General features: G+C 51.8%; 1 protein-coding gene across 2 annotated transcripts; it reads right to left on the minus strand.

Moving 5' to 3' along the window:
• Window positions 1-5,292: 5,292 nt before the first annotated feature.
• SUPT4H1 (SPT4 homolog, DSIF elongation factor subunit) lies at window positions 5,293-12,110 on the minus strand. 2 transcript variants are annotated; one of them, XM_081219219.1, is made up of 5 exons: window positions 12,001-12,110; window positions 11,320-11,426; window positions 7,458-7,513; window positions 6,896-6,949; window positions 5,293-6,453 (listed from the first exon to the last, which is right to left on the minus strand). In XM_081219219.1, exons 1-5 carry the CDS (start codon window positions 12,067-12,069, stop codon window positions 6,386-6,388), a joined length of 354 nt encoding a protein of 117 aa, XP_081075345.1. In that variant the 5' UTR covers window positions 12,070-12,110; the 3' UTR covers window positions 5,293-6,385. The 2 variants fall into 2 exon arrangements, with proteins under 2 accessions (XP_081075345.1, XP_081075344.1); XM_081219218.1 differs by lacking the exon at window positions 5,293-6,453 and having other exon boundaries at window positions 6,467-6,949.
• Window positions 12,111-13,509: the final 1,399 nt, after the last annotated feature.

The following is a 13,509-nucleotide window of genomic DNA, read 5'->3' on the forward strand; positions in this document are numbered from 1 at the left end:
GGGGACCACAAAAGCAGGGGACCACGAGAGCTGGGGCCACGAAGGCTGGGGGCCACGAAGGCTGGGGGCCACTTGTGCAGCAGCAGCCGCAGCAGCTCCCAGCACTGGAGCCGTTAAAAAGTGACTCAACCAGAAAGTGCGTTTGAAGCGACGCCCGCCAGGGCCCCATAGTCAAACCTCAAAAAGACGAAGTGAGAGAGACAAGCCTGCCTGGGCTGGGCTGGGGGTGGAGGCGGCCTGGAGCGGCCTGGCCAAATAAGGGCAAATGCTCCCGGGCCGGCCAATGGGGCGTGGGCAGCTGCGTCCTGGGGCTGCGGCTGGTGGGGGGGGGGGGGTTGGTGCTGGTGAGAGTCCGGGGGCAAAACGGGAGAGGGGACGGGGCCAGAGGCCCAGGTCCTCCAGGAAGGGTCCAAGGGTGAGTGAGCACGAGGAGTTGCTGAGGCCTTCATCCCCAAAGACCTTAGCGCTGCACATGGCAGACCCGACCCCCAAGAGCCCCACCTGCAGGTGGGGGTCAAGGGGGAAAAAGGAAGAACTAGCCCTCACCCCTGCCCCAGTTATGGGCCCTGGATCCCCAGCTGCCACAGTGGAACCGAAGGGACGCCGTAAGGGACGGCTGGGCCGAAACACCAGTCCAGACTTGCCTGGCCGCTGACCTTGGGCAAATGATGTAACTGAAACTCAGTTTTCTCATCTGTGAAAGGGAAATAATGCCCCACGGGATGGCACTGAGAATCAAATGCAGTAATGGAGGGGCCAGTTTTTGAACCTGGTAGTTGTCATACTGGTATAACAAACTATTCTTGTGGAAGCACCAGCCCAAGGGCTGCTTCTCACTCTACTCTTGCCTCCCAGGGGCTGTGAAAGACCCCTTTGCAGGGACACCACGTGGTTCCCAGTTCTGGCCTCTGGTAGGGGGAGGAGCGGTGCGGAGGCCAGAGGGGTCCTTCCAGTCTAAGCTTAGTCCCTCCTGCTGCAAAAGCAACAGACACGCTTTCCTCAGACTCAGTCACGGAAATGTGACGCAAAGCGCCCACCTCGACCTCCCCCATCTCCTCATCTTCCCGCCTGGCTCCACGGAGCTCCAGACCCCGCCCCCATCTCCCTGCTCCCCGGAGGTGCAGGGCTGAGGAAGTGAGTCTACTCGGCTGCCCAGAGAAAGTGCCAGTGCCCCGACGGGCAGCTGCCTGCACGGGGCGGGGGTGGGGGGGACAGCTGCTGGCTTCTCCCAGGGCCTGTGATCACTCCCTTGGCTCAGGCCTCCCCAGCGCCTGCTGGGCCTTGGCTGCCACCCTCTTCCTCTCCGTGTATGGATTTGCATTTTCCCCTCTGCCCTCTGCCACTCAAGCCCCCAGGGACCAGGTGACAGTTAAACCCCCTCTTCCGGCTAGTGGCCCAGAGCGCTCACTTCCTTCCAGGTATTTTCCGGGCTTGGGGGAGGGGTTGAAAGGGTGGCAGTTGCCGGGTTTGGGGAAGAGAGAAGGAGGGCTCCATTTTGGATGGAAGCTGGGGTCTCCCCACCCTGGCGTCTGAAGCTGTTCCTTATCTTCGCCCAAGTTTTCTCTGGAGCACGAGACTCAGTGTGCAGGAAGGAGAGAGCACAGGCAAGAAGCAGCACAGGGTCTCGAAACGGGGCCTTCCGGCTCCCTGACTTCTAAGAGGCACAAGCCTCCCTCTGCTGTGGGACGGACCCCTGGGCCTCAAGTCCTCTGTCCGTGACCCCATAATGCCTGCCCTCCACTTCGGGGCGAGTGTTGAGACTAGGAATGTCGAGGTCTAGAGGGGAGACGTTTTCTATCATATTCTCAGAGGATCTGGCATCTAGGAGCCAACAGCCCAGGGCAGAGTTTTCTCTGCACTCAGTTCCTGCTTCCTGGGGCCTAAAAGCGAGAGAAACACACGCATCTGTAGGCAAAAGGTGCTGAGCCAGGCAGTGGAGGACATACAAAGTAGCAGTGACCCCCTCTTGAGGGCAGGCTGACCCTTGACTCTGGGGCTCAGTTTTCTCACTCGTCAGGTGAGGGGCTGGCCTAAGCCCCGAATCCCCCAGCCCTGGAATTCTCTGCAGGGTCTGCCTCCACTCTTTCGTCCACCCCGACACTCCAGACCTCCCCCTCCCAATGGTGAAGGCCTCTGAGCCCCAAGGCGCAGGCAGACAGCCATGTGCTTTCTTCCTCAGTCCAAGACTTACTGGCTCACCCAACAGCAGTTTTTACCGGCATGGCTAATCTCCTGGTTCAGACAAGACTGGAGGGGGGACAGCCACACATGAGCCGCAGAAGTGACAGGCTGACATGAATCTGAGAGGTAGAGAAACACTTCGTCCCAGAACCATTTCACCACATGATACACAAATGGAGGTTTTATAGCAGTGACTTTAAGCCAAGTAGAGGTTAAATCACATTCACAATCTCATAGCCAAACAGAAAGGAAGTATATATGAAAAAAATAAACAAAACTTAGGTCATAAAAATGAAAGAACAGAAAGAGACAGAGATTAAGATAAAAAGCCACGGTGCTTGAAGAAAAATGTTTCAGTTTTGATATATTTGCGGATAGATACATTTGAACATCTATTGCCCAAGAAGGCTAGAGTGATGACGTTCTTAGCTAGAACTTATCTAGAGGGGGACAACTTGGAATGACAATCTCTTAGGTAGACTTAGTAGTTTACAGCTCTCAAATTGCTTTTACCTAAATGACTGTATTTGATTCTCAAAACTATCCTAAGACAAGTGCTGCCAACTGCCTTTTTAAGCGAACTTTTTATTTCAGGTATAATGGACAAACAGAAAAGGGAACAAATCATGAGTGTATAACTCAGTAAATCTCCAGAAAATGAATCGACCTATGTAACTCGCATCCAGATCAAAAGCAGACCATAACCAGGGGCCCCTCATGACCTGCTCCACCCCACCTTTCACAAGGAACCACTATCCTGTCAACTAACACCAGAGTTTTGTCAACTGCATTTTTTTGAAGAGGAAGCTTCTTTTAGAGAAGTAAAGTGACTTAGAAAAGTCAGGGCTAGTGGGTGGTGGAAGCAGCAGGGCTGAGAGGCAGGGACACTGCCCCTAGTTCCAGGGGAGCGTGAAGGGGCCATAACTGGGCTGCAGGTGGAGGAAGGTGGTGAGTAGAAAATAGCGGGAGAGGTTGGAGAGACCTGGCACAGGCCAGCAGATACCCGAGAGCTGATGGATTGGAACAGAAGATGCAGCCAGGCAGGAACTGGAGGACTGGACCAGTTTCCCCATGCTCTGCACAGGGATCCTTGAGTAAATCCCGAGTATCTCCTCTCTGGCCATTTCCCCACACTGTCTCCCCCCTCTCTGGCTAGTTTTGGACTTGAAGACCTAGCGATTGTAGGTGGTGGGGGTAGGGGGGTTAGGGCAGCTCAGCGTGCAGGCACATGCAGCTTGCTGGTTCTGTGGAAAAATCATGAAGGGAGCAAAGCTGCTGCGTCTGGGGAGAACTACGTGAGAACGCAGCCCTAAACCAGGCATTTCTTGAGCTAAGCCTCCACTACTTGATCATGACCAAGTCACTTTAACTCTTTGAGCCTCAGCCTGTGCATCATTACCTAAGGATGTTAACTTTGGCACAGGGGTTTTGGGGGATCAAATAAGATAATGGTTGTGAAAGCCCCCTTGTCGACTTGTAAAATGCTATTTAAATGAAAGGCTTTACGGATACCAAACATGAACCAGACTTCCAGACAGACTGAGATGTTATTAGTCTGTTCTTAAACATTTACTACCTGTCGCCTTTACACACACACACACACCCCAGGTGTCAGGGAGGGGACTCGAGAATTAATAGGAGGTTATAGACAGGCTGGCACTATGAAGGTAACGGCCATGCCAGAGGAGTGAGACCTCAGTCCCTAAACCTGAAGGTTAGGCCCTCGCCAGCCCGTCCCATTACCCTTGGGAAAATCGCTCCCTCCAAGACCGGAGTGTTCGGACCCTTGTTCCATCAGCTACCAACCCCTGCTTTGGGCTGGAGGCTGCCCGCACTGCCGGTTAGCCCCTCCATTTGGGGGAGACCCTGACCCCACGGTGAAGGATGAGGAGCAGGCAGGCAAGGGGAAGGCAGCCGGGCCACCACTGTTTCTGACTTGAGTCCGTCCTCGTTGAACTGGGGAGGACGCTTGCCTTGCTCAAGGAGAGAAGCCAGACTACTAAGCAAGAGACTGAGAGCTTCGGGCAGATGTGGGACCTCAGCGGTCAGAATGGGGCTGAGACTTCGACGGGACGGGCTCCCAGGCGGGGCGCAGCCCTCACGCACGGGGATGCCGGCGCCCGAAACCTCCCCTCGCCCCCAGCACTGCTCACTCGCGGGGAGTGAGCCACCGGCCCGTGCTTCAGCTTCTTTGGGTTCCCAACAGAGGACAGGACTCCGGCACCTCGGCGCCCGTCTGGACCACCGAGAGAAAGCACGAGAGCCAAGTCAGACGCAGCCCCCCGCAGCAGCGGCGGGGCGCACGGAGACTGAGATCCGGGCGCTGCGGCCGGCCGCCCTCCCCCACGGCCGCCAGCGCCCGTCTCTCGCTTCCGGCGAGGCTGACAGTTGGGGCGCCGCCGGGTGTGGGGCCGCGGCGGCGGGAGTGTGGTTATCTGCGCGCAGCTCCTCTTGCCCCCGCCCCGCCCCCCGCAACTGTTTCCATTCTCGCGGAGCAGCCACGTCCGGGTCAGACACGCGGGACGGCGGCTGGGGGTTTCCAAGGGACTTTCTGAGAAAGCCAGTGAAAGTTGGGTGTCGGCTGCGTGGCCCCGGCACTCTTGCTAACACCCACGTCTTCCCTCCGGGACGTAAACTCTAGCCTGGTGGGGCTGTTTCCCAAGGCTTCTTTCAGGTTGAAACTGAACGACGGGAACCGCCGCCCCTGGAGCTCAGCGTGCTGGGCTGGGAAAGTCCTGGAAAAGCTCAGTTGGGATTGGGGTTAACAGGCCGCTCCCGGAGCTTGAAGGCATCAGAGAACGGTTCTGGTTTGACAGGACCCGTGAGTGGTGACATGAGCGCCTGGGCCAGTCCCAGCTTCCTCCCCTGGGCCTGGGAGGGTCACCGGAGAAGCAGCATCTCTCCCTCCTTCGCACACGGTCCAGGTCACAGGTAACAGGAGACACTGACTCACTAGCAACACCAGGCGGCTAAGACGCCAAGCCCCAGCGCAGGCGCCCCGGCCCGAGTCAGAGCTCTGCCCGCGCGCCCGTTCCAGGCACTTCCCCCACTATTCTGGTGGATCGTGTACATGCTGCATACACTGAAGAACGACGAATAAAGGAGAGCAAATGAGTTTTACCTTTTATAAAACTTAAGCTACAGAATTTTCACATTGCTTTATTTTTAGAATCACAAAAATCCTGAGGTAAATAGGATGTAATCACTTTCGTTTTGCAGATGGGAACAAGAAACTTAGGGAAATAAAAATGAGGACACTTAACAGGATTTTCTGTGGAAATTTAAGTAAATGAGAATTTATGGTAACTAATTCCAAAACAAATAACTCACCTCGGCCAATACCGTGACATCACTCAAGGCCCTCTTACTAGGCCAGAGAGAAAAGGAGAGGCACGAACTAGCCAGACCAAGACCCAGCAGCAACCTGAGGGCCTCCAGTTAGGGGAACGCAGGAAAGTAGGGGAGGGGGGGTCACGGGCGTCACTGGTGGGCCTAAGGTATAGGAAGAACAGAAAAAAGAAGAAAACAAAGAAGGGAAAAAAGGTTTTAAACAGGGTCAAGGGCAAGTAATACGAGGAAGCCTCAGGATTTCTTCAAGGGACACCTGCTGTGCCAGGTCTAGCGGGCAGAAGGCTTGCGACCACCAGACACCAGGACTACCAGGCTGACGGAGTTGCCGAGACTCAGGACAGCAGACCTCTGAGACCCAGGCAAGCTCACTAGAAAGGCTACAATCCTGGAGGCTCAGAGACAGATGACGAAGAGCAGAAGGGCCTCTGCTGCTCTGGGAAGATGCCTCCTGGGCGACGAGTGCTCACTGTGCCCAGTTAAGACAAAGGAAGAGGGAGGCAAGGCATCTGTTAGGGGCTTAAGAGCATTCCTAGGGGTTCGTGTTTGCTGGCATCTGACCCAGAGTCCTGCCCATGCGCAAGGGCGCAGCCCCGGGCTGTGCGTAGGAAGGCCCGCATCCTACTCCCCACTGAAGTCAGTCTCCGCTAATCCCCCAACCCAAACCACTCCCACCCCACAGCAGCCCAGAGAAGGTAAAATGGCCCAGGGACACACTGCGCTGCTCTCTCAACAGTCTGCTGAACCTCAGACTCGGAGGGCGGCACGTATTTGAAGTTCTGCCCATTTAGTTTCACGACAAAAAATAAGCAGAGGCAGAGACAAGGAGCAAAGACGCTGGCGGCCGTGCATCTCGCTAGGTCTTGATGGCTGTGTCTCTGGACTTGTAGGCCACGCCTCGACTCTTCAGCTCCCGCACGATTCCTGCAGCAGGAAAAGAAACAGCTCTGTGAGGGAAGAAGACTCCAGAAGAGAAGAAAGGTCCCTCGGGGACCACTTGGTGAGGGGAAGGGGTGGCGTGCTCTAAGCAAACTGGAGTTCCTGGACGGCTCATCAACCGAGCTGCGTGGTCGGCTTGTCACCCTTGAAGATCCAGGCAGGTGCTTGGCAATGACTTGGTAAGAATGAGAAGAAAAAGAGAGACACATTGTAGTCGTCAAAAGCAAGGGTTCTGGAGCCAGGATGCCCGGGTCCCCAAATTCTGGCCCGTTACTTACTAGCTGGGTGACCTTGGACAAGTTATTTAGCCTCTCTGAGATTTGCTTTCCCTCATAGAGTTGTGAGGACTGGCATTAATTCACATAAGAAACTTCCATAGAGCTTGGCACAGTAAATGAACATTGGCCGTTACTATGATTATTATTACCTTGGGGCAGGCGACCAGTGACTGACACTGCATATACACCTGGCTTAAAGTTACCTGAAAGAGAAGAAAAGAGACTGCAGTTTAAGAGTGAGTTACAGGGCTTCCCAGGTGGCGCAGTGGTTGGGGGTCCGCCTGCCGATGCAGGGGACACGGGTTCGTGCCCCGGTCCGGGAGGATCCCATATGCCGCGGAGCGGCTGGGCCCGTGAGCCGTGGCCGCTGAGCCTGCGCGTCCGGAGCCTGTGCTCCGCGACGGGAGAGGCCACAGCAGTGAGAGGCCCGCGTACCGCAAAAAAAAAAAAAAAAGAGAGTGAATTACAACTAAAGACCAAATGGAAGCTTAAGCTAAAAATGAAAGAAATGCCGCCAACTGCCAGCAAAGAGCATCACTTCTTTGGGCTCTAAGTGTTAAATGACAGGACACAGGACACTTTCCTTGGCTTTCCTCCAACCTCATCGTTCTCACTCTGGGGCCACCTACCCACTGATTGAAGACTCCCCCACACGCACCCTGGCCCTGACAACACAACCCGGCCAGGATAAAGAGAAAGGGAGACACTTACTGACTCGCTGCCACTTGGAGACCCAGCTGTCCTCTGGACTCATCATCGCAATGATTCTAGAAAGGGGAAAGAAATAGACAGTCAGCCTGAGTTGCCTCTACTAGAGAACAGAGAGACCAAGGGAACTGCCCGCCCCCCACCCCAACCCTGCCCCTTTACTCTGTTCCCAGCCAGCACAAAAGTTCTGGGAGAGGAAACCTAGGAAAAAGCCAAGTATTGAGTTTCTACCAGAAAGCAGGGGAAACTAAGTTCTAGTGCTGGGAAGGGACTGACTCAGAGCTAGTACTGACAAAGGTCCTTTGCACTTACGTCCCTGGCCCACCAGTCACAGGTCAGTCATCAACCCCCAAAGACTATCTCGCCATGCTCAAAAGCATCCTTGGCCTACCGATTCCCTGGGAAATGGGACAGCTTTTGAGGTAGATGGCATTACTGATTACAACCAACACAACCACTGAGGCCTGGAGCCTGGTGCAAAGGGGAGGGTGAGTCAAAACAATGGGTCCTCTTACTAGAAACAAGTTAGACTTAAGCAAGCTCTGCCTTTAATGAGCTGTACAGCCTGACACACGTATGGAGACCTCCCTCAGAATTTCATCAGTAAGATGAAACGAGAAGGTTGAGCTAACACATGAAAAGCCCTAGCACAGAGTAGGTGCTAAGTAAACACGAGCTCTGCTTCATTATGCTAATCATTCTTCTCGGAGGGGGGGGGGGTAGCTCTAATCCCAGAGCACAGGCAACAGAGGCTACGCAAGGGCCAGAAGCCTGCTTCCGAGCAGGACAGGTAAGCTTCAGGTGCTTTCAGAAGCTACAGAGGTCACTTCTGTCATTCCCCCATTCGATCAAATACTTACTGATCGCCTCCTGTGACAGATCTGTACCAGGCACTGGTATTTGTTGACTGCCTCCTCAGTATCCATTCCCCCTTCTCTTGGCAGCAATCCTGGACTCTTATTTGGGAAGCCTCCCTCCCCATCCAAATCCTACATTCTCAGCTATATGCTTTGAGTGGAACTGACCCCACCTCCAGGGGTGGCAGGTAGGGTAATACTTGCCCTGGCCCGGCAGACCAGTCTCGGGTAGGCACGTATGCAGGCTGTTCTTCTGACCACAAGTATATTCTCCTCTGTCCTTCACAATCTATCCTTCCAGCCTTACAGTGTCTGTTACCCAACCTTATGATTTAACCTGAACAGAATTCCCACCATTCTGCAAACATACCCTGGTTTTCCCACCCCATGCCTTTGCTCGGGTCAGCCCCTTTGTTTAGAATGCTTTTCCTACGTTTCTCTCATGTCAACCTCCTGAAAAATCCTGTGCGTCTTTCCTTAATGAAGAGCCTGGCTCACATTCTATCTCCTCCACTTCGGGCTGAGTTCATCAAGCCCTCCTCTGATCTCCTTTAGCCTTTGATATCCTCACTCTTCAAATCCTAACACGCACCAGAATACATAAATAACTCCTACAACTCAACAACAAAAAACCAAAAACCTCATTCAAAAATGGGCAAAACACTCTACTTGCTCAGTTCTCATCATCAACTCAACTCTTAAGGAACTCGAAAACAATGACAGCTTAACCTGGACACGTGCAGCTGTTATGCCCAGACTCTGGTAAATGGTCATAACCTTTTGTTTTTCAATTGAACATAGCATGCTTCAGAACTCTCTTGACAATCTTTTAGTAAGACACTGACAGTATCAGAGTTGTTACTTAATGTAAAACCCAGAACCGTGGCCCAAAGATGGGAGTCCTCAGAGACTTCTTGCTTAGAAGCTGTAGTTATTTCCAAGTTTTTATAACTGAATTATATTTGAAGAGACTTTTCTCCAGAGAAGATATACAAATGGCCAATAAGCACATGAAAAGATGCTCAACATCACTAATCATTAAGGAAATGCAAATCAAAACCATAAGATAGCACTTCACACCCAACAGAGCAGCTATTATCAAAAACAAAACAAAAAACAGAAAGTAACAAGTGCTGACAAGGATGTGGCGAAACTGGAACCCTTGTACTCTGCTGGTGGGAATGTAAAATGCTGCTGCTATAGAAAACAGTATCGCAGTTCCTCAAAATGTTAAACACAGAATAATCCAGCAACTCCACTTCTGTATATATACCCCAAAGAAGTGAAAACAGGGACCTGAACAGGTATTTGTAAAGCCATGTTCATGGTAGCATTATTCCTAACAGCCAAAAGGTAGAAGCAATCCACGTGTCCATCAACAGATGCACAGATATATAAAATTTGGTATATACATAAAATGGGATATTATTAAGCTTAGAAAGGAAATTCTGACACATGCGACAATATGGATAAACCTTGAAGACATTATACGTGAAATGAACCAATCACAAAAGGACAAATATGGTAAGATTCCACTTACAGGAAGTACCTAGACTAATCAAATTCACAGGGAAAGCAAAATGTTGGTTGCCAGGGGCTGCGGGGAGGAGGAAATGAGAAGATGAAAAAAGTTCTGGAGGGACTCCCCTGGCGGTCCAGTGGTTAACACTCCACGCTTCCAATGCAGGGGGCGCGAGTTTGATCCCTAGTGGGGGAACTAAGATCCCACATGCCGTGTGGCCAAAAAAAAAAAAAAAAAAAAAAAAAAAGTTCTGGAGATAGAAGGTGGTAATAGTTGCACAAAAATATGAATATATTTAATGCCGCTGAATGAATTCTACACTTAAAAATGGCAAAAAAAAATTTATATGTATTTTACCAGATTTTAAACAAAGAAAAACAAAACCCTAACATGCAAAACTTTACACTGCGTCTCTCTCACTTGTAAGTATCTCATTGTGTAACTCTTGCCATCTCTCACAGCAGCCACAGATGGGAGCCCATTCATTTGTTAGCACTGGATGGTAACAGCGCTAACGAATGAAGACCCGGAGTATCTGAGCGTGCACATGCACGTGTACATATGTACGAAGCAAAGGTTCCACGACAACATCTGTTTTGCTCAATCCTTTACTCTTCCTTAAAGGCAAACAAAGGAGGAATGAAGTTGGCCCACCTTGAAGGAACTTTAGCATGCACTGGTTTGGGCCCAGTTTGCATGTAGACCCTTAATTGGCCTAGAAACCAAAAGAAACTTAACCCCCAAAGAATACTGCCCTCTGGCTCCTCCCTTGGGGAAGGAAAATTGAGACCTAGCCACTCACACTTCTCTCATTCCCCTTCCCGCCACTGGGCAATCTCACCAAGGGAAAACTTTTCTCTTAGGGCCTCTTAGAGATATCTAAAAGCATCAGCTTTGGGGCCAAAATTTACCCTTCATTTTCAAAAAGGATCTTCATACATTCAACAAATGTGTATTAAGTATCCGTCACCCTCCAGGCCCTATGCCAGGTCATGGTGCATGACATAAACAGTCCCTATCAGCAATGAGCTAATAGTCTCGTGAAGACCTGTCCAGTGCAAATATAATGAAAGCCACGCAAGTCATTTTTAAAATGTTCTGTAGCCATGTTAAAGGAGTAAAGACAAGAGGTGAAATTAACTTCAATAATATATTTCATTTAACCCAACATATTCAAAGTATTATTATTCTGGCATGTGATTAAAACAAGAAAGATCAAGATATTTTACATTCTTTTTCCTTGTGCTGAGTCTTTGAAATCCACTGTACACATTACAGGTAAAGCATATCTGAACTTGGACTAGCCACATTTCAGGTACTCCCTGCCACACATGGCTAGTGGCTACTGTACTGGACAGCACAGGACTAGTGTGTCTCAAAATAACTTTGAGACCAACTAGGATTAGGGTCTCAAGAGTCTGTCCACATTTACTTGGTGGGATACGGGTAATGTAAAAGAAGGAATGCAGCAATCTAAAGGGCTTACCCATCAAAGGAAGAGCTGGTGCAGTCATATACCATCTCTCGGTTACCCTTCATCTGAAGGTATGCATCACAATTGTCACAGCCATCATATTCAAACTGGTCTATAGTCTGGGAGGGGAAAGAAAGGAGAGAGGTGAGCATGAACAAGGCGAAGAGAAAAAACAGCTTTCCCCATACTTTTACCTGGTCAAGTACAAGGCTCCCTATGTTGGTTCCGTCTCATCAGGTCCCCCACCCACCATTCCTACAGCCCCTTTCCTAAGTTCCACTCTCACAATCCTTCTTCTCTTGTTTCCAATTGCGTTTTACCTATTCCTTCCCCTAAATCTCCGTGGGGTCAGGCACCTTCTCCGACTACTCCCTCAGCTGCAGATCCCCACCCTCCTCCAATTCCTAATGTCCTTCGGCTATAACAGAAGTTCACTGAACGTCTGTCAAGGGTCAGGCCTGTGCTGAGAGCTGAAGTTGCGAAGGCATGTGAGAACGCCCATGCCCACGGCTGCAAGATTTACCTGCGTTCCTACCGACTTAAACGATGGCCTCCTGCTGCTTCCCACGTCCCCCTGCCACCCCCTGGATCCTGGACCTGACTTCTCTCTTCACTGTTCCTGTAGCCCTGTTCCACCCACTTTCCCCCAGCTTGGTCCCCCATCGCCCGTTCAACCAGGTTCCCCACAGACACCTTGACCAGCGAACACAGCAAACAAGCCCGCAGATGCCGCAGGTCTTTCGGCACCGTCTCCAGGGCCATCTTCTCCCACGGAAGAACAACGAAGGAAGGAGCCCCAACCTCCTCTCGCAGGAAGTAAATAGCAAATTACCCATAATGCCCGCACTTCCGGTGTCCCAGACTTCCTCTTCCGGCTTGGGAGGCCGCCGGCCCCGCCCCTCCACCCGCCTTAGGAAATGGTTTCTCCCGCCAGGAGGCGGGGCCGGCCGGGAGTCACCTGGGCCGGCCGGGAGTCACCTGTGCCGGCGCGCACCCCCGCCACCTGGGCCGGCGCGAGGGCGAGGCCGGGCGGCCGTTGGGCCTGTGGGCGGGGCCCGTGGGGGAGGTGCGGCGCGGTGGGCGCCTGCGCGCGCGTCGCGACCCGGGCGGAATCCCGGCGCGCGGACCGTTTGATCTAGGCCCCTGGCCCCGGGCCTCCGGTCCCCTGGAGGATCCTGGATGACAGCGGAGATTCTTTTTTGTCTTCCCGTCTTAAAAGCGCAGAGCCAGCGAGTCCACTGCCTCCCTGTGGATTATCTCTGCAGAGACGAGAAGAAATCCAGGGGGCGCCCCCCCCATTCCTAACAGGGAGGGAGCGTGATTGGGTTTCCATTTGCGTCCACAGGAACGCTGGCCGGTGAGCAGACGGCCGAAAAAATGCGTATTTAATTATTTCTAAAAGCTCTTTATGTACGTTTCCACGTTCCAGCTGATAATTTACGCTTTGTGCAGCTTTTAGCATTTAGACACAGTTCCTGTACTTCAGATCATCTGTAGGAGATTGTGTCCTTTTTTTTTTCTTTTTTTTTTTTTAATTTCACCCTATGGGCTGCTAAATGCCTTTCTCGCTGGTTCAGAACTGCGCACCAGACAACGACCGCCTCTAACATACCTTTCCTGGAGAAACAGAAAGGGAAGATGTGCTTTGTGAGGAGGAGAGCGAAGGCTCTCCAGGCCCTGTGCAATTCTTCATACCTCCAATAGCACCAGCTCTGTGGATTCCTCACAATAGTCCCGTGTGTAGGCAGAGGACAGTCGTTTGTGTTTATCTGAACTGGAGCTTGGGATATAAATAGTTTCAGGCCCTGCTGCTCTATCTGCCCCACCAGGCCTCCTAAATGGAAACTGAGCTTCTTCAAGACCGGTCTGCTGCTGGTGCCCGTCCCGTGTCGTGCTCAGATGGGCTCTGTGACTGGGGTTAGGATGTTCTCTATCACTGCATACTTTCTACCTTGGAACACAGTTCACTCTCTTGTCTCACGGAGCTCTCCAACAACTCCGTGAAGTGGGCCCATCTCACGGGTGGAAAAAGGCACCAGGGTATGTGAGTATACTCAGATATATCTGAGTATTTGCCCAGGGTCACAAAGAAAGTCACTGAAGCATTATAGAGTGTGAAGTAAACAGTACAATAATAGTACAGGTAACGCACTGAACCACAATGAGAATCCAGTCATACTTTCTCTCTCCCTGGTCTCAGTA

The sequence above is a fragment of the Mesoplodon bidens genome (genome assembly GCF_964165515.1).
Source record: "Mesoplodon bidens genome assembly, chromosome: 19".
Taxonomy (NCBI): Eukaryota; Metazoa; Chordata; class Mammalia; order Artiodactyla; family Ziphiidae; genus Mesoplodon; species Mesoplodon bidens.